This window comes from Thunnus thynnus, chromosome 23, assembly GCF_963924715.1.
Source record: "Thunnus thynnus chromosome 23, fThuThy2.1, whole genome shotgun sequence".
NCBI lineage: Eukaryota > Metazoa > Chordata > Actinopteri > Scombriformes > Scombridae > Thunnus > Thunnus thynnus.
Genome location: NC_089539.1, coordinates 23,293,545 through 23,318,322, shown reverse-complemented (window position 1 = coordinate 23,318,322; position 24,778 = coordinate 23,293,545). Strand labels below are relative to the sequence as shown.

The 24,778-nt window shown below is 35.7% G+C and overlaps 2 protein-coding genes and 1 long non-coding RNA gene across 5 annotated transcripts in view; 2 read left to right on the top strand and 1 right to left on the bottom strand.

Annotated features, from left to right (window-relative positions):
• Nucleotides 1–9,533, top strand: part of LOC137175637 (tetraspanin-8-like) — a 21,861-nt gene extending 12,328 nt beyond the window's left edge. The window contains exons 2-8 of the mRNA XM_067581438.1: nt 2,422–2,484; nt 2,682–2,801; nt 3,810–3,884; nt 3,983–4,078; nt 5,808–5,915; nt 6,156–6,239; nt 7,483–9,533. Coding sequence (XP_067437539.1) covers nt 2,422–2,484; nt 2,682–2,801; nt 3,810–3,884; nt 3,983–4,078; nt 5,808–5,915; nt 6,156–6,239; nt 7,483–7,554 — 618 coding nt within the window. The 3' untranslated portion in view covers nt 7,555–9,533. The remainder of the gene's footprint in view (nt 1–2,421; nt 2,485–2,681; nt 2,802–3,809; nt 3,885–3,982; nt 4,079–5,807; nt 5,916–6,155; nt 6,240–7,482) is intronic.
• On the bottom strand, nt 5,229–10,428 carry LOC137175638 (uncharacterized). The gene is made up of 2 exons (XR_010925665.1): nt 10,207–10,428; nt 5,229–6,233 (listed from the first exon to the last, which is right to left on the bottom strand). It is a non-coding gene; the product is annotated as an uncharacterized lncRNA (long non-coding RNA).
• On the top strand, nt 9,841–24,778 carry LOC137175636 (23 kDa integral membrane protein-like). 3 transcript variants are annotated; one of them, XM_067581435.1, is made up of 10 exons: nt 9,841–9,986; nt 13,115–13,197; nt 17,054–17,113; nt 19,440–19,565; nt 19,711–19,785; nt 20,721–20,816; nt 21,684–21,790; nt 22,988–23,093; nt 23,288–23,371; nt 23,884–24,778. In XM_067581435.1, the coding sequence occupies exons 2-10, from the start codon at nt 13,138–13,140 to the stop codon at nt 24,004–24,006; spliced, it is 837 nt and encodes a 278-aa protein (XP_067437536.1). In that variant the 5' UTR covers nt 9,841–9,986; nt 13,115–13,137; the 3' UTR covers nt 24,007–24,778. The 3 variants fall into 3 exon arrangements, with proteins under 3 accessions (XP_067437536.1, XP_067437537.1, XP_067437535.1); XM_067581436.1 differs by lacking the exon at nt 13,115–13,197 and having other exon boundaries at nt 9,853–9,986; XM_067581434.1 differs by lacking the exon at nt 9,841–9,986 and having other exon boundaries at nt 12,584–13,197.

The window sequence follows — 24,778 nt, the reverse complement described above, 5'->3', positions numbered from 1 at the left end:
CTAGTTTAGTCTCCATGGAAACGCTGTGGTCTGGTCTCTGTTTTACGGCTCTGTCTTTTCTCTCCTGCGTGTCAACAGCTCAGAGGATGAAATATTGATGGCAGACGATTACACACAGTAGCGTGTTTGTGTCGGCTAATTGTCTGAGTGTTGAATAATGCAAGTCACTCAGCAGCCCTCCTGTAAACCACCAGAGTCCTGATCAGGATCAGCTGGTGGTTCTGTCTTCTCAGTTTGGTTTATTGCAGTGGTGGAAAGTAACTAAGTACATTTACTCAAGTACTTAAGTACAATTTTGATGTACTTGTACTTTACTTGAGTATTTCCATTTGATGCTACTTTCTACTTCCACTCCACTACATTTCAGAGGGAAATATTGTACTTTCTACTCCACTACATTTATTTGACAGCTTCAGTTACTTTTCACATGAAGATTTGACACAATGGATAATATAACAAGCTTTTAAAATACAACACATTGTTAAAGATGAAACCAGTGGTTTCCAACCTTTTTGTCTTTTGACGTCTTACAAAAAGCAGTGTGTAGTCAGGGTCACATTTCACATGTCTATGAGTTGTTAACAGCTCCACCAAATAGTGATTTTTCCCTCTAAACTTCTCACATGCTTTCATTTCAATAAATGTTCAAATGATCCAATATTTCAGCAAAAATCAAAGATTAGAGAAAAAGTCCAAAAACTGAAAACAGATTTGTGTATCAGAACTTTGTTTTTTCTTCTTTCCTCTCCCATTAATCATCTCACCACCCCTCAGATTTATCTGCTGACCCTTTGGAGGGGCCTGACCCCTAGGTTGGGAACCACTGGACTAAACTAGCTAACTGTATATAAAGTAGTGTAAACTAGCTCCACCTCCAGCAGCTACAACAGTAACATGCTGCTCTAACACTGATGCTTCACTATTAATAATCTAATGATGTCATATATAATAATATATCAGTCAGAGGGACCAAACCACTACTTTTACTGCAATACTTTAACTACATCAAACTCATAATACTTATGTACTTTTACTGTAGGAGGATTTATCATGCAGGACTTTTACTTGTAATGGAGTATTTTTACATTGATGCATCTGAGTACTTCTTCCATCACTGATTTATTGTTGGACAAAGAACCTGGTCAGAAAAATGAAAGTTCTGCAGAATTTAGTGTTTTAAGTTTTTTTTTCACTTCTCTGTCTATTACATACAAAAACTAACAAAAACTTTCAGGCTTGCACACTGAAAATCACTGGGTTAAAATTGACCTAGTTAACAATTAATTTCATTAAATTTTATAATTTAGGTATTTTACGAATCGGACAAAACAAAAATTCAAATTAATGGAATAAATTTGAGACATCTAGTTACATGATAAGAGAAGCTCTTCGATATAAAACAATGACTTTTCATCTGTTGGCTTTTACAGAGCTGCTAATATAAAGTGCAAAAACAGTTTGTGGAAGCATTTTCCTTTGAACAGGAAACTATCTTGTTCACGCTAGAAACTACAACATGTCAGAAAAACTACTGAACGAACAGTCTTGGTGGTCTTGCAGGTTACCTGTAGGGCTGCAACTAATGATTGTTTTCATAATGGATTAATTGTTTGGCCTATAAAACATAAGAAAACAGTGAAAACTGCCCATCACAATATCCAAGAGCACAAGGTGATGTCATTAAATGTGTTATTTTGTGTGATAAAGACAATATACAGTTTACTATCATATAAAAGCAGGAAAAGCAGCAAATTCTCACATTTAAGAATCTGGAACCATCAAATCTTCTGAATTTTTGCTTGAAAATGACTTAAATCATTAAGTGATTATAAAGATAGTTGCCCATTAATTACTAATCGTTGCAGCTCTGGTTACTTATGTGCAGTAGAGTTGTTTGCACTTCTTTATTTTTCTAGAGGGCACCACAAACAATCTTGTGTGAGGCAGAAATTTTCATGTGAACCCTAGACATGATGTCATAGTGAGCACTAGTTTCTTTTAGTGCACTTCAGGCTGTTTAAATCATTTAGTGTGCAGTAGTTTTTCATGGTTGTTGGTTAAATGTGGACATCCAAAAAAATGTGGACAACCCTGGCCAGGTTGAATGTGAATGTGTCCATATACTTTTGTCCATGTAGTTTATTTGATGTTGTTTAGAATCTATGTATCTGGAGTTTTAGAGATTAACTCGTGTGCATCGTGTTGTAGAAACTGAAACCTCACTTCTGTGCAGCTGAAAGTGTCTCACACACTAGAACATTCTGGATTCATTATTTATGTGAAAGTTGACATTTTTCCAGATTCAGCTGCTGCAGGTTTTCTCCACCAGGTGTCACCAGATTTTCACCAATAAACTCATGTTGACTCAAGTGACGCTTCTTGCACTTTTTTGTAATTTAAATCTCCTCTGTCTCTCTGCAGGTGAGTGGCTGCATCATCCTGGGTGTGTCCATCTACCTGAAAGTCAGCAAGGATGGAAACCGGGTGAGAGTTTATTTGAATGAATGCACCTTCTGCTTGCATATAAACCTCAAAACTCTGCCTGATTGGAGGATTTTTCATCCTCTAAACCCGTATAAATCTTCACCTACACCTCAGAAAAAAAACATTTTTTAAGAAATCAACTTTCTGTCTCTCAGTAATCTCTTATTCAACATTGATTGACTGTCTCCCTCCTTCAGATCACCAATGAATCTCTTCCTGGCATCGACCTGATGATCGCCATCGGAGTGATCATCATGCTGCTCGGCTTCCTCGGCTGCTGCGGCGCCATCAGAGAGAACCGCTGCATGCTGCTGCTGGTGAGGATCATCACATTATTGCTTATCTATTATTTGGATATTTTCTGACTTAACTTATGATTTTGTTTTCATTTCATACTGAATTATCTTATAAAAAGTTTCATGTTCAGATTAGGGCTACAACTAACGATCATTTTCATCTATTAATCCACAAAATTTGTCCACAAAATGTCAGAAAACAGTGAGAAATGTCTCTTATAATTTCTTAGAGCTCATGATGACATCTTCCATTTTTTCCTGATTTTCTGTTTATCATCATGTACGACACAGAAAAGCTTCAATTCCTCACATTTGACAAGTTGCAACCCGCAAATGTGTGCTTTCATTTCTTTCTTTCTTTTTTTTTTTTTTGCTTAAAAGAATTACGAGAAGGATATTTATTTCATGTCAGTCGACTAATTGATTAATTGAGTTATTGTTGCAGCTCTAGTTCAGACAACATAACAAACACAGATGCATTTGCGAAGGTTTTTCTCAGGTTTTTGTAGAAACAACAAAGTAAGAAGTCACAAAAAAGTCTTGTTTTAGTATTGAGACTGAAACCAGTTTCTGTATTTAAAAATATATATAAATATATATTCGTCTCTGGCTGAAATTAGTGAAACCAAAACTTGATATTCTTCCCTGAGTTTAGCCTTGCAGGCAGCTCCTCCTGCTGGACTGTGTCCCACCTGTAACTAGATCTGAAATCTTAATCTTACAGAAATAATGCAGATTTATATCAATGTAGCAACATATTTTGATGAAGTTGTACTTCCCATAATAAAGACAGACTAAGCAAAAGTTAGAAATGTTTTAGTTTTAGTTGCTAAACCAACATTATCGCACTAACTCTCTACATTTGAGTTAAAGAAAAGCAACAATCTGAGAATTTACAGTAATAATTTTTCTAAAACAACATCCTAGTATGTGTTTTCATGCTGTTAATATAATGTAATAATGTATTTAGAGGCTGTTTTGTCAAAGATAACAGAATTATGAAAAATGTCTTCCGTCTGTATCCCTCAGTTCTTCATCAGCCTCCTCGTCATCTTCATCCTCCTGCTGGCGGCGGGCATCCTGGGAGCCGTGGGCGAGAAGAAGGTAAAGCAGGAAGTGCTGAGTGTCCTTGTGTCACCTGCGGTCTCGTCAGTTTGTTCAGACGACCGCTTGAAGCTTTTACGTTGCTTTTTGTCATGCAGGTGAAGGATTGGGTGAAGGAGCGTCTGGAAAAACTGACCCCGTTGTCCAAGCAACCAGAGGATGTGAAGAAAGACCTGGAGAAACTGCAGCAGAACGTAACACACACGCACACACACACACACACACACACACACAGTCGTGTTTCCATCACTTCAGAGGACATTACATTGACTCACATTAATTTCCTGGAGACTCTAGTAATCAAAATATGAAACCCGAGTGATTGATTTGTTATTTAAGGGCATAAATCAGCGAGTTGTGTGACTCATTTATCTGCAGTGTTCATCATGTGCAGACAGTGTCAGACAGAATTATAGTTTCTATAAAAAATGTATTTTTAATAGTATTATAAATAAATTCTTTTCCCTTTTTTATGATTCATTCTGAGGGAGATTCAGTGCTTTGGACATTTTATGTTTCCCTCCTGTGATGTCACAGATACTCTTGTAGTATCACATGAAATAAAACTAGATTCTGGCACCTTAACGAGATAATTCAACATTTTTGGGAAATATAATAATACACGTATTCACTTAGATTAGTAGATTAGTAGATTGATACCAGCTCTCATCTCTGTGTGAATGCAAAGTTGGAGTCAGGAGCTGGTTAGCTTAGCTTAGCATTAAGACTGGAAACAGCTTCAAAAACACACCTACCAGCACCTCTAAAGCTTGTCAGTCAACGTAAACATATGTGGCTTTAGGGGTAGTCATGTGTGTATCAGTCAGACTGTAGTCACCATGGAAACCCACTAGAGGGCGCACATGCATCAGGCTGTCACCACGTTTGTCTCATAAACACTGACACAATACAGATACCACATATATATACATCACATTGATCAAATCTACAAGTGAAAAAGTGCAGCTGTTTCATTAGTTGTGAACAAACCAATCAGGAGACATAAGTACCTCAACACAGTCAAAGCAAGTTTATTTATACATTTATACATTATATAATTTATATATATGTACACAAGATCAATTCAAACATAATATACATAAATAAAGGATAAATAACAGACTAGACTTTTAACTAGACAAGCCTTTTAAAATAGGCTTTTAACTTAGATGTGATAACAGATAAACAACTGTTTTTTAACATTATGGAGAAATGTGAACAAGTTTTACTTGAAGTTTTACTCTTTTTTTTGGTGTATATATATACGTATGTATGTATTTGTAACTTTTTTTGTTTTGCTTTGTTTATTAAAGTTTGTTCATTTATTTTTTTTATGTACCTTCATTATTATTATTATTATTCATTTTATTTACTTATGCACTGATAATGGCTGTATGGATGATGGACACATGGACACATGATGGAAGGTCAAAAATCATGAACGGACCCTTAACATTGCTTCATTTACACCTGTATTAATGTAAATACTTGAAAAGCTGATTGTACTGTACGACTGCACTTGAGAAAAGGAAATAAAATAAGTTCCAAAAAAAAAAATTATTGAGAAATGTGGAAGCAAATCAGGAACTAACACATCATCATCAAGCTTTATTTCAGTCTGTAGCACATAAAGAAAAACGTAAATGTTATCAAATCAGAATACATACCATAAAAATGTCAATAAATCCTCTTAGATAAGAACAAAAAGGTGCAGACTGAAGCCAGAGCTTATTATTCCTACAGTATCCACCGCTTCCTTCAGGTAGAGCAGTCAATAAATAAAACACTATTTCACTGAACAGCGTGACGTCCATAAACACAAAATACCACATAAGACCTTATTTGTATACATGACCAGCTGATGAGTAGCTGCTGTTGAGTCTGTTGAACAGCTGAGTCTCATGTGTTGTTTTGTCCCTGCAGCTGAAGTGTTGTGGACTTGTGAATGGAGCGTCAGACTGGGATGTAGTCCCTAACTCCTGTCGCTGCAACGCCACCGATACAGACTGCAAGTCTGGCGTCTACTCCACGGTGAGACTGAAATATCACTGTAGTCCACAGACACCCATCTGTAAACTGCAACTACAGTCTCTCATGTTTTTGAATATTTTAGATTTATGTCCTTCCTTAAGTTTCAATTAATTTCTGTAAAAATCAACCTGCAGAGAGATAGAATTTCTTTAATCACATTTAATGAAATGATGTTAAAGTGGACAAAACGTACAAGCATGTGATGCACAGTAATGATGATGTCATGGTCTCATCCTGTAGCCCTGCGCCAACCAAATCATCCGTCTGATGGAGAAACACATGGAGGTGGTGGTGGGAATCGCATTCGCCATCGCCATCCTGCTGGTCAGCACACACACACACATGCAAACACACGTTTTATTTTACACTGCTAAAAATGTTTGTACATACAGTATATATTTTGCAACTAACAGTTATTTTCATTACTTATTAAAGTGCCAATTGTTTCCTTGATTATTCGGCTAATCGTTTTGTCTATAAAATGTCAGATAATAGTGAAAAACAGCCGTTACAGTTTCTCACAGCCGTCTTCAAATGTCTTGTTTTGTCTGATCAACAGTGAAAAGCCCAGAGTTTACTAGTTTACTATCATGTGCAACACAGAAAAACTTCAAATCCTCTCGCTGGAGGAGCAAATTTTTGGTATTTTTCCTTAAAAAAATGTCTGAAAGGATTCTTTGATCATCAAAATAGTTGCTGATTAATTTTCTGCCGATCGATTAATCGACTAATTGTTGCAGACAAACTCGTTTTTTAAGCCGTTTTTTACATTAGAGACAGTTCAGGTTAGTCTTACAGTGGGGCCTAGCATTAGAGTTGATTACAAAATTGAAGCTGTTTATATGATAAATTACTGAATTATAAAATTGGAGGAGCTGGTGGTTCTGGAAGAATTATTTCCCCACTGCAAAGTTTCCCTTTAATGTTCTCCTGAATTCACGTAGAAATGTAGAATTTATACAGATTCATGTTATGACTACAAATTTTCAATGTTTAAACTTTGCCAGAAATCAGGATTTTTCTGTCAGTTTGGCATTTTGAATGGTTTTAATTACTACAATACCAATAAGTCTTGGCTCAGTCAGTTGCCATGGGAATAAAACATGACGCTATAGTCACCAAATTCATGCTTAATTGCCCCCAAATTCAAAAATAAACATATTTAAAGGTTTGTTTGATCAGGTTTCTGCTTTTTATTTTTTTTAGGTCTGATGGTTTTTTCCTGAAATGCACCTTGGGAGTTGTAGTTAACTTCTCTATTTAAGTTTTTTTTGTCCACAGACATACATTTATTGACTCTTTAATCAAACATTTTCTAATATCTTTTCAGTTGCTTTAAGTAGAGTTTCCCACCCTTTTTGTCTTGTGACCCAAGACAAAAAGGTAACATCTACTAAGAGGCAACGTCTACTTCATCATAATGTGATTTTTTGAGGCTGTGGTTGGGAACCACTTTATGATGAGCACTCATACAACCATCAAACAGAAGTAGATTAATACAAAACAAACATAATTATAATATTCAGTGTTTCAGTGTTCTGTTATCTGACGTGTCGTCTCTCTGCAGATCGCCGGCATGGTCTTCGCCATGATTCTCTACTGTCAGATCGGCAGGAAGGACGCCGCCACCACTGCCTGAACACCTGAACATGGCCAGGACCCCTCCATGTCTGGCAATGGCCAATCAGCAGTGTCCAAATGACCCACCATATAACATCCACCTAACCTCAGTGCTACTGTAGCTTAACCTGCGCTTTTATGGAGAAGGAACACACTGATATTTTGGCTGATCAGCTTTATCAATAAACAGATTTTTCACCAAAATTGTATCCCATTAATAAACAGCCTAATGTGTATGGAGTCCTAGAAGTGACAAATAAATGTAAATACATACATATATATATATATATAAATGTTTATGGCAAACATGGTAAGTGCAAAATGAGGAATATAGATGATTTTTAATTGTGTTCCTGGATTGAGAAAACAAGAAAAGTGATAAGAGGAGGTTTTAAATCAAGCTGTAAAATATAAATGGGAGAGTAAAATAAATATATATTTTTAATTAACTGATTAATCAATGAAACTGAAAGCTTTAATTATCTCCGTACTGCATGCACAGAAATGAAACTGATACTGATCTTCTAGTGAATTCAAATTTACAGAATTTAAACATCAAAATATCAGAGTGTCCCTTTAACATTACAGATAAACCTGTGATTACTTTGCACTCAGTGTTTTCGTTCACATTGAGGCCTGAAGGAACAAAATTTAGGAAAAAAGATTCTCAGACTGAACAATAACACTGTTTTCAAGTCTTCTTCATATTGTGTGGTTTTTATTATATACGGAAGCCCATTACTGCCCAAAAATAAAACAGAAGAGTTAGAAATGTATAAAAATGAGTATCTCGTGATAATATTGAAAATCTCATATGAATTATTAATTAATTCAATATAATTACATATTTTCTCCTAATTATGACAAAAAAGATACTCGGATACTAGGCCATTGTTCTGAAGTATTTCTGCTTTATTTCATTTTTTTGTATATGTTTAATTTCTTTTTTGGCAGGAATGGGCTTCCATACTTTATACATAACCATTTATTGCTGTAACTGTCTGTCATGATGCCTGGAAAATATTTCAAAAATACTCATCGTCTCAGGTAGCTGAAGTTGTGGTGTTTCTGTAAAATGTACAACTTTCTCATCTTAAACTCGCTGTTCCATAAACTTCTCAGAAATAAAGATACAGAATATTGATATTATAAATCAATACGCCTTCAATGGGACACTGCTGCACAGATTTAATATATGAGATCACATTGTTTTATTACTATCATATTTTGTGTAAGAGCTGTGGTTTAATCTTGTGCAACAAAACTTGTTTTTTTTGCACTCTGAATCTTGTTGCTGTCGCATTTATGAATTATTAATGAGTTTTGGATTTTAGTTTTTTTTTACTGGCACTGGTTGAAGTCCTCCAGTATGTGTTTATTTTTGTGTATTTTTTTTAACCTTTTTGGGATAAGTGTCATACTACATAAGAGGTTCTCCATCATTTATATCTTTTTTGTTTTTCCACTCCTACTGTTCCAGTGAAATAAACATTTGAGCAGATTAAGAGTAATTAAAATAGAAATTTCTGTGAGTATCTCATAATTATTATGATGTTAATGTTATATTTAGTTAGTTAAAAAAATATAAACATATATATATTTTAAAATTTTAAGGTGCTAAGTCATAATTTTGGGATGCTTGAGTTGAATTTTTATTTCTATTTTTCTATTATTATTTGAATTTTTAAAGGACTTCCATATTCAAAAAAAGTATATGTAAAAGTATACTTGGAAACTCAAAAACAGTATACTGAAATTACCGATGGAAAGAAACCTCTGCTGTGGACCCCCTCTACCCCAAGCAGGACCTCCGAGGGTCCCTGGACCAAACTTTGAAGGACTTAATCTGCATGTCGTAATGAAATATAACAGAGGATGTTGTTTGTTCGCTATCTTGACATACTGAGCCTGATGTGTTCCTGTGTGAGCGTCTGCAGCCTGCTGTTTAAAATGGTTTTATCACTGTTCCAGCTGTCTAAATACAATAAATGATGAAGGGAAGCTCTGCCTGCAGCTGTCTGGCTCTCTGTCTGTGTCACAGGTGAAGTGGTTAAATGTTGAAATTCTGATAAATGCCAGGACTCAGTTCCCTCCTTCCTCCTCCTCCTTCAGATAAATCTAAGCTGTTCTGTTATTGCGGGAATAAAAACGCTCAAGTAACTAAAGTTCACTCTTCAGCATGTAGTCAATCAAGTTACTTGTTATATATCGCAAAATAAACTCAAAGGTTACTTTCTTTTGGAGGAAGGCGCCTGGGCATAATAGAAAAATGAACACCAAAAGCAGACAACATGGGAAGGGGTGAAAGGTCATCGACAAGGACTCAGTAGACGACCGGAGAAAGATCAAGGAGGATATTCACATTCGACACCAGAGACGTATTCAACCACCTGTGATCACATAACAAACGTTCCACACTTCAGGGAAACCTGAGCCGGCTCCATTTTCCCAGTAAGTTGTCCTTTTAGCTTAGATTATAATGTTATATATTCTGTTCATTGTTAAAGAGCCAATTCACACTAAATCTTGTATGGAAGACAAAGAGTGCTGCACTGACCTCTGTAGGTGATGAAATACTTATAAAGTGTAGGACAATAGTACATTGTTAGGTGCTGTACTGTATTTACCTTAATTGAAATATGTCTTTAGAATAAAAAGCTGAACAACTTACCTGAAAAAATACTTGAAAATAGTCACACTGGGGGGCAGAGACCAAAGATAATGTAAAAAAAAACAACTTAAAACAACAAGAATGTACACACAAAACTGTCAAATTACTGTAGTGACATTGTCTGTCAAGTTTAATCTTACTTGATTATAATACCTGCCCTGTTAGCACCATTTAGCTAAAGTAGCTACACCCTGCACTCCTTATTTGGAGGGTCCTGGCTCCAAAAAGAAAAGACGATGCCGACTAAAAACTGCAACTCTGTGATTCAGTGTGCAAACCAACGGGTGACGTCACACCTTACTACGTCTGTGTTTATACACTGTTTATGGTTTGAAGGCTGTTGGTAACAGGATGAAGTCCTACAAGCGCCATCTGGAGGCTGTAATGTAACTCACATAGAAACAAATGTAAGTGTTGGAGCTGAAGCCTTGTGAAGTGTTTATGTAACTATGTTCTTACACATTTGTTGCATACTGTATGATGTAAAGTGATGGATGAAATAGTTCCAGTCGGTCACTGTGTATGATCATTATCGGTGTGGGCTAATGTCTCTGATTCTAAAGATAGTTTCAGAAACACCACATGTGTTGAGAAACCAGCAGAGAGCAAGAACTTTGTTTATGACTGTTGCTCACACACACACACACACACACACACATGCACACATATGGACATAAACACACACCCAGACAGTCGGTCCGTCCCCCTCGGTTATTTTTAGTCTAATGTCAACACAGCACTGTGGTTAAATTCCTCTCTGCTCTATTTTATCTTAATATATCTATCCAACAGGGTTCACTGGCATGACACGGTACATAAACTGGCCTTCAATTAACATCCATCTATGTATGTTTATTGCACTAAAATGTCTAAATTTTCATGTATTTTCATGTTTTATTCGCTTATTTTTAATTTATCTTAATGTTTTGATTTTTTGTTTCTGTCCACCTGTCCAATATTCACTCTCTTCTACCTCTTGTTTTTGCCCCTCAGTTCAGCCTCTGTTTGAAACAGGCCGTCTCTTTAAGGCCCGCCTCCCCATGAGCCCACTCTATTCTGATTGGCTGGCAGCATTTCTACACACGTTCACCTCAAGTTTTGGAACTTTGACCATGTTGTGTTGCGCCACGCCTTGGTTGATGGAAGAAGTACTCAGATTATTTACTTATGTAAAAGTACCAACATAGAAATGCAAAAACACTCCCTTACAAGTAAAATTCCTTTATGAAAAGTCCCACCTAAGTAAAAATAGCAGCAAAATGTAGTTAAAGTATTGCAGTAAAAGTACATAAGTATTATGAGCTTGATGTAGTTAAAGTATTGCAGTAAAAGTACATAAGTATTCAGAGCTTGATGTAGTTAAAGTATTGCAGTAAAAGTACATAAGTATTATGAGCTTGATGTAGTTAAAGTATTGCAGTAAAAGTACATAAGTATTCAGAGCTTGATGTAGTTAAAGTATTGCAGTAAAAGTACATAAGTATTATGAGCTTGATGTAGTTAAAGTATTGCAGTAAAAGTAGTGGTTTGGTCCCTCTGACTGATATATTATTATATATGACATCATTAGATTATTAATAGTGAAGCATCAGTGTTAGAGCAGCATGTTACTGTTGTAGCTGCTGGAGGTGGAGCTAGTTTACACTACTTTATATACAGTTAGCTAGTTTAGTCCAGTGGTTCCCAACCTAGGGGTCGGGCCCCTCCAAAGGGTCAGCAGATAAATCTGAGGGGTGGTGAGATGATTAATGGGAGAGGAAAGAAGAAAAAACAAAGATCTGATACACAAATCTGTTTTCAGTTTTTGGACTTTTTCTCTAATCTTTGATTTTTGCTGAAATATTGGATCATTTGAACATTTATTGAAATGAAAGCATGTGAGAAGTTAAGTACAGTACTTGAGTAAATGCACTTAGTTACTTTCCACCACTGGAACCAACATCACACCACTGCCGTGTTCACACTGGCTTCAGCCTCAAACCGTAGTAGTTGCTGCCTCGTAGTGACTCAGGTTGTGAATGAAACTACAGATACGAGCCTCTGAAATCAGCTTCCTCCACAAGGTGTCAGAACTCACCTTTGAGGAGAGGATGAGGAGCTCAGACACCTGTTAGCGGCTGACAGTTGAGCCTCGGCTCTCTCACTTAGAAAGGAGTCAGTTGTGGTGATTCTGGCATCTGATCAGTGGTTTTTCCAGTCACGTCCAGTTGGGAGGGGAGCAGGAAAAGCTGGAGGAAGTAGTTAGGCAGAAGGGCGTCTGAGCCGCTTTGTTGAGTCTGCTGTTGCCATGTTTTTTAGCACGCATTGTTTTTGTTCTGTGGGGAACTTTGGCACTGTGTTTATGAGACGTGTTGTAGGAATAAACATGTTGTTGTACCGCAGATATTCTGCAGGTTCTCTCGCACTTGTTTACCTTCAATCTTTCTTGTTCAACCCTCTTCCCCTGCTCTGTTTTTCTTCACTTCCCCTCATATCTCCGTCTCAATCACTCTCTCCTCTTCCTCTCCTCCCTCTCCTCTTAATTAGATATAATTCTTACCTGCAGTAACCTCTACTTTCCTCTCTTGTTTCCTTCTTTCCTTTCCTCCATTGTTTCTTTCTCTCTCCTTTCCTGTCTTGTTTCCTTTCATTCTCTCCTCTCGTTTCCTTCCTTCCTCTTGTCTCTTTTCCTCTCTTCTCTTGTTTCCTTCTTTCCTTTCCACTCTTGCTTCCTTCTTCTCTCCTCTCCTCTTCTCTCCTCTCCTCTCCTACAGCTGATCTTCCAAACTTGGTCATGTTCTTCGTTCTGCAGCCAAACACTCTGAGCTTTAAACAACATCCATCACACACACTCACACACACACTCACACACACACACACACACACACACACACAGTCGGCTCTGGTCTTTACTCTGTTTCTATTTTAGCTCGACTCTCTCGGGCGGCGGTCATGGCTCGCTGCAGGAGTTACTTGCGAGGACTCGACATCTGTGTCACTGTGCTGCTACTGGTAAGCTAACCGCTAATTGCTAACTGCTAGCAGCATGTTTGTGTTGGGCTGTGATGGATGTGATGATGAGCAGCTGGAAACTTCAGCGGCAGAGGCGTTAGATTGATCACTGAGGAAAATAACAATAAGGAAAATAAAATGTAATAATTCCTTAAAATACACCAGATTTTTTTTTGTCTTTTAAATTGTATTAAGTTTTATTCAACACTGTCTTTACTTTCCATCGTTGGAGATTTATAGTTTGGACAAAATAAATGTAATGTGTAAATAAGCCAAATAACCAGAATGTGAGGAACTGAATGAAGCTCAATGATGCTTCTCTTTACATGAATATTAACACATTTGTTGATCATTTTAGAAAAAACTTTGATTAACAACTGAAAATCTATTCAATACTTTCATAAACTGAGTTTCAAAGTTTATTCTTGACTTTGCTGTACAAATTAAAAAGTATAAAAAGTATAAATAAAAAGTATATAAAGTATAATATAAAAGTATAAAAAGTATAAATACAATAATACAAAAAAATACATAAATGCAAAAAATACCAGTATATTTATATCTATATTTATATATGTATATGTATAATCAAATTGAACTTTTTTTATTTGCTGTTTTGTGAAACTAAGACTTTGACAACAGCAGTTGAGAAAATAATCTTACCACAAAGTCCATTCAGTAGATGTTCTGGAGCTTTCACTCATATCACATGATCATCATCAGATGTTTGTCCAACTGTTGTTGCAGATGTTCAAATCTCCATTTTTTTTTGGGAGCACTTTTAAGACTTCTTGTCCATGTTGGCTTCAAACGGTAAATTTATACTCAATTAATTAATCTGTAATGATTTTATTTATTAATCAATTATAATTAACAATTGAAAATGTTTATAATTATATATTATATTTCTGGTAGCAAACTCCAGGCTTCATTAATTCTATCTAATGTTTTGTGTATATTTGAGCAACTGGTATTTTAATATTTTTGTCCCATCTCAGGGCGGTTTGTTTATTCAATGTACTTATTTATATGTATTTTTTACTTCACTATATAATAATAATCTTTATTTAAGGAGCGATTTTCAAAATCTGCTTTACAAAGTGCTTCACAAAGGCAGCAAAATAAAACAGACAAATCATAAAATGATTAGGTTTTAAAAAACAGATAAAACCAGTTCAATATAAAATAAAACAAAGAGACAATTTAAAAGAAATAGAAACAGAAATAAAAGAAAGTTCAAAGAAAATACAAACTCTAGTGAATCACAAAAGGATCTCAGATAAAAGTATATTTTAAAAGAGTTCTTGTAGATAGTTACAACATTGCAAAGTAATTAGTTACATACAAAACAAATTACATCATCAACTGAGACAATATGCACTGTTATAGATTAATATACTCGACAGAATGTGAGATATGGGACCCGTTCACCAGCTTCAACATGAAGATACATCAGTGTAAATTACATAGAGCCCGCGTGATAAATTGGGAAATAAGCTTATCACAGATATATCGATGTCAGCACATGAACTAAAATTTGCATCACAGAGATACAAAAGATTTATTGGATGTCATTTAGAAACCACCATATAAAGTTTAAACTGAAAGTGTAATATTCAGTGTGTAATGTGTTGGTCGTGGCTCATAGTGATGAACTTACAGAGAATTATCAGCGACTCTGCAGCTTCTCTCGGCTTTACGGAGCTTTATAGTGAGTTTCAGCTTTCAGTGCTCTCATAGTGTCGTTTTCAGAGAAAAAAGCTGTAAAAAGCCACTGTACACTACCTGCTCAGCACCAAACAGCAAACAGACACAGTTAGCTGTAGACTAGCTGGTGAACATAGTGAAGCATTTAGCAGCTAAAGAGCCAGATATTTCCCTCAGGAGTTGGTAGAGACCAAAAACAGAGCTAAAAGAGAGTGAATATTGGACTTACATTCAACAGTTGGACAGAAACACGACTCCACATGAATGATAATGTTGCTCCGTAACTTCTGGATGTGGAAATAAGCAACTGTTTGCTAACAAGTTCAACATATTGTATCAGTTCCCCTTCAGCTCTCTTTCAGCCAATGGGATGGCGTATAAGTAGCACGCCACTTTTAAGGACATTTCGTGTGTCATTTAACACCATTGGTTAGGTTTAGGCACAAAATCCACTTGGTTGGGGTTAGGGAAAGATCATGGTTTGAGTTAAAATGCTCAGTAAAATGCGGTAAAAATGTAAAAATTGGCTCCTGCTACTTTTGCAACTTCTTGCCATTTTGCTGTGTAACTATCTAGCCCTCCACCCACACCAAAAGCAAAAAAAACACATAGTGATAACTTAATAAACTGGCGAGTTATTCATACGCCATTTGGTGAGACCAGGCTGCTTTTAGCATCTTTCAGCTCATTGTTTTGGTTTTATAGCTCACAACTTTACTGTTTGCTAACATGTTAGCTTTATTAAGTCATGTTTGTGTTGACAGCTCAGGTTTGCTGCCTCCAAGTTACCAAAATAATCTATTAATACTACTTCAATAAATCCTCATCAAAAATATTTGTTTCTGTTAGTGTTTTTGTGAAATAAAAAGTGAATAAAATATTATTAAGTAATATGTGTTTAGTTGTGATTAGTCTGCAAAATATTTTGTTTTATCTCCTCATTCTTCTTTCCTCTTTTTGCTTCCTCCCTTCAATCCTTTCTTTGTTTCTTCTTCTCTGGTTTCTCTCTTCCTCGTCTCCTTTCTTCCTCATCCATCCAAATGATAATGATCAATGTTATTACAATAAGCTTGAAAACAGCGTTTCATTTTCTAATATTGCCAGTTTTAGTTCTGCACAAACTCTTAAATGCTACATTATGGTGTTTTCCTGTTTTGGCTTCTGTGTTGTTGTTGTTGTTGTTGTTGTTGTTGTTGTTGTTGTTGTTGTTGTTGTTGTTTGCACTACATCAGCTGATTACAGTAATTAGTAAGCTGTAGTTGAACTCAATCCAAATAAGTTACAAATACTGTCAGTGTTGGATTAAATCAGTATTTTTTCTTAACACTGTCAATTAATCAATCAATCAATCAATCAGTCAAACTTTATTTGTAGAGTTCCTTTAATACAGGTTAGTGCGATTGAAAGTCAATAATAAAATGGAACAAATGTAAACATTAAAAGAATTTGAGACTCATGCACACGATAAATATCAAATTGATTGACATAATAATAATAATTAATAATAAATAATTATATTTATTATGACTATTTCAAAAACAAAAAAACTGACAAATAAACTTTGACTTTGAATTGCATTGTTGTTGAAAGATGCTATAATAGAAACAATAATAATAATAATGATAATAATAATAATAATAATAATAACAATCATCATCATCATCATCATCATCATCATCATCATCATTGTAACAACCACAACAGTATCACTAATAATAATAATAAGAAGAAGAAGAAGAAGAAGAAGAAGAAGAAGAAGAAGGAAAAGAAAATAAATAATAAGAAGATAATCATACCAAAACTAAAAAATATAATCAGTATTTTATTTGCTGTTGCATCAAACTACAAACTCTGATGATCCTCAGATGAAGCTGCAGGAAAATGTTTCATCATGAGAAACTTTGTTGAAGCTGCTTCTACTGGAAACTTTAAACTGCAGCCAGAGTTTCTCAGAGTGGAGGTTTGTGATTCCGAGCCGTCAGAGTTCCCAGCTGATGGGAGTCTGATGAGCGTCTCTCTGGGGAGGCGCAGTAGTTTGAGAGGAATGTCGCTGCTGTTACAGACTTCCTCCTACGCAGGCTCAAACCCAACAAACAGCACTTTGATCCAACTCCTGTCCTAATGTTTCCACTCATCATCATCTCTGCAGGTGTCTGGTGTGGTCATGATCGGCGTCGGCTTTTCCACCATCCATAGCGGCATACCAGAGGTAACTCTGACGTCACCACACAGAAGACTAAACGTCCATTTAAAACTTTTCACCAGAGCAGATGTGACTACATTACTTTAAATTTAGAAAAATGTGAATACACAAGTGATTAACCCTTTCATGCATGGTGTCCACTACAGTGGACAGATATTTTGAAGCCATCTTGAACCATTTAAGTTGTAGTACCATGTCCCAACTATCAGGTGGTGAACCCCCAAAGTGTTGTCTACAATTCCATCTGAATATCATTTTTGACTCTCTCTGTGATTTTGAGATATTGAATCATAAATTCAACATGGCGGAGAGTGGAGGAAAGGGACCAAGTAGCTCAGGAATATCTGTTAAATACTTTTATTTTCAGAGAAAAAAACAGGTAAAAAGTATATTTTTCAACGAAATAAGATGTTTGAAATACTTTTATCAAGTTTTTAATAATATTTTTCCTGTACATTATTTTCTGTGACTGAAAATACATCTGTCCGCTCCAGTGGACGTCATGCAACAAAGGGTACATTCTGTCAATTGGGCCTAGGTCTTGTTTTTCAAATATCCTCTCTATTGTTGTTGTTATCTAATGTTCCTATGTGTATTCATACCATTTGCTCTTAGTAATAAAATAATATATATATAAACATGTATATATATATATATATATTGACTATATTGATTTCCATAAATCACTTTTTATTCCATTGATGCATGGTGTCCACTACAGACGACATATTTCAAAATTCAATATATTAAAAAAAAAAGTTACTGACATGATTTTTCACTTGTTTAAGAGTAAAACTAAACAATAAAAAAAATTTTACTCTGTGATTTAATAATTCATGCATGAAAGGGTTAAATATATATCAATAAGAAAATAATTAAATAAATAGATGTAAAATTATAAATTAATTAACACTGATTAATGAGCTCTAAATTATGACTGTATTATTTAATTATTTAAATTATCATTAAATTACTGTAAATCTCTCATTAAATTAAGTAAAACTGACAACAAATGAAAACAGAATAAGCAATGAAATGTGTATTCAAAGACATAAATCATTTTTTATTTGTTTTTTGCAACTGTAAATATGGCGGTACTTTTAAATATAACATTTTTACAATTTCATTAATCAAGAGCAGCGTGTTCCTGCCACCAGGACAAAAAAAATATTTGCTCAGTTTCTCCTTATTAGGAGAAAACTTTCATTACCCACAACTGGATATAATGAGAACATTTTCTCATTTTTCTCATAACTTGAAAAACAACTTGTTATATTATGCAAGTTATCTATAGCTCACTGCTGCTCTTAATGTGCTCAAGAGCTCCTGATGAAATGATGATATTAACAGCAGACAGGATGAAGAAGAGGAGCCTTTATCATCATATTTTTAGTTATTTTAACTGCTTTTCACTTTCTGATTGTTTGGAGAACATCCATATCACTTACATGCTGGTGTGCATGCTTGTTACAATGGTTACATACTGTATAGTGTATAGGGAATGGGATCAACAGATTACTGTTGTTTTTTTGGCTGGTGACTGAAGTAAATCTACCAGCCACTTATATATTTTACCAGTACTTGGTTGGTGCTAATTTTGTGCTCTGACTGTCAGTGAGGATGTTCAACATAACAACACAGGATCTGACAACTATTGAACATTCACAGATGTTTATTTTGGCTCACTAGCTGTGTAGAAAAAGAGGAGGAGGCAAATAAAGCTTGATAAAGCTCACAAATAGTGCCAAGTTAACTAGCAAGATGATAAAGTAAATAAATCTGGAGAGACTCAGCAGCAAATTGAAGTTTAACAGAGTTACACAGAGTTGAACAGGTTGAGACTACCCAGCTGGATGGGTGGTGAAGGTGTTCAGGTGACGGTATCCTCCAAAAATGGCCGACTTGCTGATGATGTCACATCCCTTATACGCCCTGACAGTTAATGTCCAGAAGGTGGATTTAATGGCAGTTCAGATACATTTCAAGCGTTTTGTTTCACACCAATCAGAGGTAGACGGGGTTGTTATTAAGGATATTGTTCACTCTTTCATAATGAGGAAATGCATTTTCTCATTATACAAAAAAATACAGAAAATATTTTCTCAGTTATTCGATATAACAAAAAAATGTTCTCATTTAAATATTTTTTCCTCCAAATCCTTTTCATACACAACTCTTTTTACTTCAAAAAGACAAATTGAAAGTGTGCAGCCAACATTAGTGAAGTTTAAAGTGTTAAACTGAATATACATGTTTTAATATGTGAGAGGAGTGTTCAAGCTACAGTTATGTGTGAAGTATTTGATCATTTCTCTCTCTGTTTCTCTCTCAGCTGTTCGACCAGCTGTCCAGCAGCAATGGTTTACTGGTCCTGCAGGTGTTTGGCCCGCTCACCGTGCTTTTGTCTGTTCTGGGCGTCTGCGCTGCTTCTTTGGACCTCAAACCTCTTCTGCTGGTGGTGAGACACACACACACACACACACTCAGTTGCACAAGCCGTCCCCAAATCAACTGGTCTTAAGTCTGGTGTGTCCCTGAAAGTGACTTAAATCACACCCACACACACACAAACACACATACTAACCTGTGATTGTCCTCTCCAGTTTTCTGCTCTGATATTCGTGGAGTTTGTGGCTCTGATGGTTGTTGCCTCACCGCTGGTTCAGGTTCAAGCTCAGGTGAATCTACCTGTCTGTCTCTCTCTACCCATCTGTGTGTCTGTCACTGCTGCCACGTCGCCCCCTAGAGGCTGCAATTATGAAAGTTTTAGATAGGACAAATATTCCTAGAGTGCAGTTTCTCACCCGTTTCTTGCTTGTGACCTTATTTGTAGCTGCAGGAGTGTAATTGTAAGGCTGTTTAAAAGGCAGCATCAATGAAAAAAACACCTGAACACTGACTCTGAGCCACAAAATGTATTCAAATAGACAACATGTTGATCCAAGTTGGATCCTTGTCAGGTCTAAATGTATAAAAATGGTTGGCACACCCATATTTTTAGCTGCCAAAAACCTCATGGCCCCAACAAATAGCATAAAAGGAGCCCTTTATGGCCTATATATAAATAATGACATGCCTGTATTTTGCGTATTTACTTCTAAACAGATAATATTGGGGGCCTTGCAAAAATCAGAATGAATAAAAAGAAAAGCAATGGCCAAAACTGATGCAACAGAGTCTGACATATCCTGACTTATAAGTCCCTTATACAGGTCAAGGTCTAAGAATGCCCATAATGCAATTCAACTGTGTCTTTCATAAAACCCTCTCTGCCTGGTAAACATCCAGGTCTTTTAGATTATGTAAAAGCCCCAAGTTTGATTTTTAACTGAAGAGTTTCTGTTTATTTTTGATATAGAATAGTGACCATCTGTAAAAGAAATGTCAACTTTTTAACATTTTGGGATCTTTAAGCAAACACAAACAAACAAAAGGAGCAATTTATAAATTTCAGTACAGTATTATTTTTTCATGTGGATACAGAAAACACATCACATATTAAATTCAATGATTAGAAATGACTTGTTCATAAAAAGAATAGTTTTTTGCTCTTTAGACTAACTCCTATTACTGTCTCCATCACTCTTCTACTGTTTGGTACTCTGTTCTGCAGATGGACAGCGAAGTGGAGGAGGTGTTTCTCAACAACACTCCTCTTCACAGAGCAGAACTTGGCATCCAGGAAGAACTAATAAAACTTCAGAACTCGGTAAGAGAGACGGAGAAATATAAAGATTTAAGCAATAAAACGAAACCGGATCTGATTTAATCCAGAAGGAAACATGTCTGTGTGTGAGAAGCCCTCCCACTTAGCTCTGTTAAATATTCATAAGATTTTTCTTTGCATTTTTAATATTCTCTATGAGGTCTTACATCATGTTATTCTCAGCTGCTCGATGTTGACCTGAACGATGAAATGCAAGTTCAACTCATGAAAACGATGCACCCAATGCATTTTACAGACAAACACATAAGCAACTAGTTGAGAATCACAAAATATCAGGGAAGTTGTGTCACAAGGAGTTTTCTTCCAGTTTGTTGGACTAAACATTTTACCCATCACTCACATCAAAAGCACATTTGAAGGGGATCTTTGAATATCCAGTATGAACAGGAGGAATGATTACAGCGAGGAAAACCTCTTTCACTGTTCATTTGGACACCTGACTGCTGTTTTAAGACAAACTTTAAAATTCACATTTCAGATAGTAAAAACTTGTAATTGTTGTAAGATATTTAATTTGATCCTCCCATAGTGTATTTATTAATATCTTAAATTTGAATTTTGACAGTCAAAATTGTTATTAGAGGTATCTTACTGTTCTGGCAGTTCATGAATGAATTGTAGATATCTGTCAAATAAAATGATTTAACACGTCTTCTTAGGATTTCTTATTAATGCAACAATGATTGAAATTTGCTGTTTTGTGGTGGACAAAACAAATATTAACTTTTGTTTTTTCTACAGAGAAGTTGTTTTCCTGTTCACTCCAATATAGTTTTCTGTCAGCCAGCATCTAGTGGCGATCAGAGGAACTGCAGCTTATGTCTGTGTTTTTGTCAATTTGTTTCTCAGGATTCTTGTTGTGGTTTGAGGAGTTTTGATGACTGGGAGACTCATTTTCCTCCCTCCTGCATCTGCACACCTCCCTCATCCCACCCGTCCACATCCACCCTGCTGAGGTAAGACAGAAAAACACAAAAACATCATGTCCCTGTTAGATGTTGATATTTCTGGTTTATTTTGTGGCAAATGTTCAATCACTGCTCTGTTGGTTTCAATTGTAACTGGAAACGTTTCAGAAGCCAAAAGTCTTTTCTCCAGCAACCACGTTTACAATATAGTGTAGTGTAGTTTAGTGTAGAGTTGTGCTGTCATTTCTGATGTTTTACAAGCGTAAACACACTTTTACAGCTCATTTAGATGAGATAACAGATGCTTTCAATTTTCTCTGTGATCATCAATAAGGCTTATTAACCTGTGTTTTTGTTTGTCTGATGATGTTGTGATCTAAACATAATGATTATATCTGCAGCTCAGCAGCCTGGTAATGACTGCTGGTTAACATGGTACTCATGAGCCACAATCAGATTTCACACTTCTGTTGTCTGACAACAGAAACAGAAAAAAAATGTAAATGAGAAACATATTTATGATCACACAGAACAGAAAGAGTTCATTTTACGTCAATTGTCAATAAATACAGGCATTTACATACATTTGCCTTTGAGACTCTAGAGGAACTAGATTTCTTGAAGACTTTTTAAGTTTCTCAAAAATCTTTTTTAGTTTCTAGACAAATTTCTAGATTTCAAAAAGAGCTTTTGAATTTCTTAAAGAATTTATGAATTTCTATAAAAGTTTGAGTTTCTCTTAAAGCTTTTGAACCTCCAGAAGACTTTATGGATTTAAAGAAGATTTTTTATTTTCTCAAAAAGCTTTCGAGGCTCTTGAGAAAATTCTAGATTACTACAAAACTTTTGAGTTTTTGGGAGAACTTTTTATTTTCTAAAATTTCTGGATTTCTAGAAGAGTTTTTAAGTTTCTTAAAAATAGCTTTTGACCTTTTAAAGAATTAATTTCTACAAGAGTTTCTCTTAAAGCTTTTAAAACACTAGAAAAGACAATGTGTTTCTAAAACAGTTTGCTTCTGGAAGAGCTTTTGATCTTTTGAAGAATTTCTGGATTTGGAGAAGATTTTTTGATTTTCTCAAGGAGATTTTGAGGCTCTAGAAGAATGTCCGGATTTTCTTGAAACATTTTTTAGCTTCTCAAAGAGGCATTCTGGATTTATAGAAGAGTTGATCAAATTCCCAAAGAGCTTTTGAGCTTCTGAATAGGTTTGACTTATAAACACACTCCTTCTCTTTGTCTCACAGCTCTCAGGCCGGTAACTCCAGCTCACAGGAGCCCTGTGTTTTGGTGGATAATGACCTTTCACCTCTGACCCCACAAAACACAAATAAAGTGTGGGTTCACTCCAAGGTAATTACACTATCACATTCCTTTCATTCTTTGTTTTATTTTTTCATCTTTCCTTGTTTCCTTTCTACTTTCAATAGATGTCTTAACACTCCTCTCTCTACAAGAGGACAGGTCACTTAATGTCCATCTATTGTGGTAAGAAACATTGTTTTTCTTAATGTTGAATGTTGACCTTTGACCTCTGTGTCTTGCAGCCATGTGGTCCCATCCTGAAGAGCTACCTGAGCTTCCCCATCAAACTCAGGATAGGAATTATTTCAGCCTTCGCCACCATTGCGGTACACTAATATTCACTACTCTCAGTTGAACTCTAGTTACCTTCTCTTTGTTTAATTAATAATCTTCTTTTTTTTGAAGTTGAGAAATATTTTGTCTTCACACTGCAGATTTTATTAATTAAAAAACAAAAATATCATATTGATTTCTTCAGTTCTTCAATATTTTCTAGATTACAAGTTTGTAGAAAAGTTTATTATGAGTTTCCAGAAGTATCTGAGTTTATGATAAAGTTTATAAGATTTATAAGATAAGAACAGAGAGAAGTTTGCATGTTTTACAATGAATTTCTAGAGTAGTTTATAAATGTCTGAAAGCATTATCAGTTTCTTGAAAAGAACATGAGTTTCCAGAATTATTAAAAGTTTCAAGAGGAGTTCTGAGTTTTTGGAATAGTTAATTAGATTCAAAACAAGTTTCAGATGTTCTTGAAGACTTGAGTTTGTAGAAGTTGCCTTGATTAGAGAATGTGTTGCAAATTTTCTGATTTGACTTTTTAATTAAATAATTAAAGATGGCGGCCATAGCTCTGTCCTTGGCGTTGGGTCTGGAGGAATACTGGAAGACACCTCCAGTAGAAACAACAGTCGACGACTTCAACAGAGTGAAATACCAACCCAAACCCTCCATGACCTGACCTCTGACCTCTGACCCCTCACCCAAAACCTAGGCATCAGTACGCACTGCATCAGGATGCTGCCTTGGGCAAGGTGATTAATAAAAGAATCATCCGTTCTTTCGGGAATTTCAAAACAGCATATTTATTTTTGATAAAACAGTGACTTAAATCTGTGACTGGGCTGTAATTATTTTATGTAATTATTGGATTTTTTTTAATTTTTGAAGGTTATGCCAACTTGCAAAACATGCAAACCTCCTGCAGAGCACCTCCTGACTTTTGGGCTTCTGTCATAATAACAGCCTCACAGTCACAGTCGACAGGAAGTGTAGAAGATAATGAGGCCCCTTTAGGGAGGTTTTCACGATGATGTTATTCCGACAGTGTTTTTTGTTGTTTTTTTGTTGGGGAGGAGGGTATCTGTGTTTTGAGATGTTGCTGTGGAGTTGAGTCATTGACCCTTTGAGGCCCCAAACAGTCGCCTGCCTTTCCTGTCATTGGCTTTATAATGATATTTAAACTGGGTAGGGGTCCAAAAACATGCCTGAAATGCTGGTGTTCTTCTCACTGACTTTGCAGAGCTGTTATCCAATCACAATGCTTGTTTTATTTTTGATTTTTGAAAGCCAGTGACTCTAGACTCCTCTCAGAGAGCTCATAACTTGCAACTCAGGACTGCTGAAAACTTTAATCTAAAAAAGGAGGGATGGCTGATGGTTGGGATGAAATGTCTCTCGTCCTTGAAAAAAGTGCTTTATAAATAAAGTTTACTCTTGTTTACGCAAATGCA

Coding starts and splice junctions, on each gene's coding strand:
- LOC137175636 (XM_067581435.1), top strand. CDS start 13,138: ATGGCTCGCTGCAGGAGTTACTTGCGAGGACTCGACATCTGTGTCACT. Junction 20,817..21,683: donor TAATAAAACTTCAGAACTCG/GTAAGAGAGACG, acceptor TTTGTTTCTCAG/GATTCTTGTTGTGGTTTGAG. Junction 23,372..23,883: donor CAGCCTTCGCCACCATTGCG/GTACACTAATAT, acceptor AAATAATTAAAG/ATGGCGGCCATAGCTCTGTC.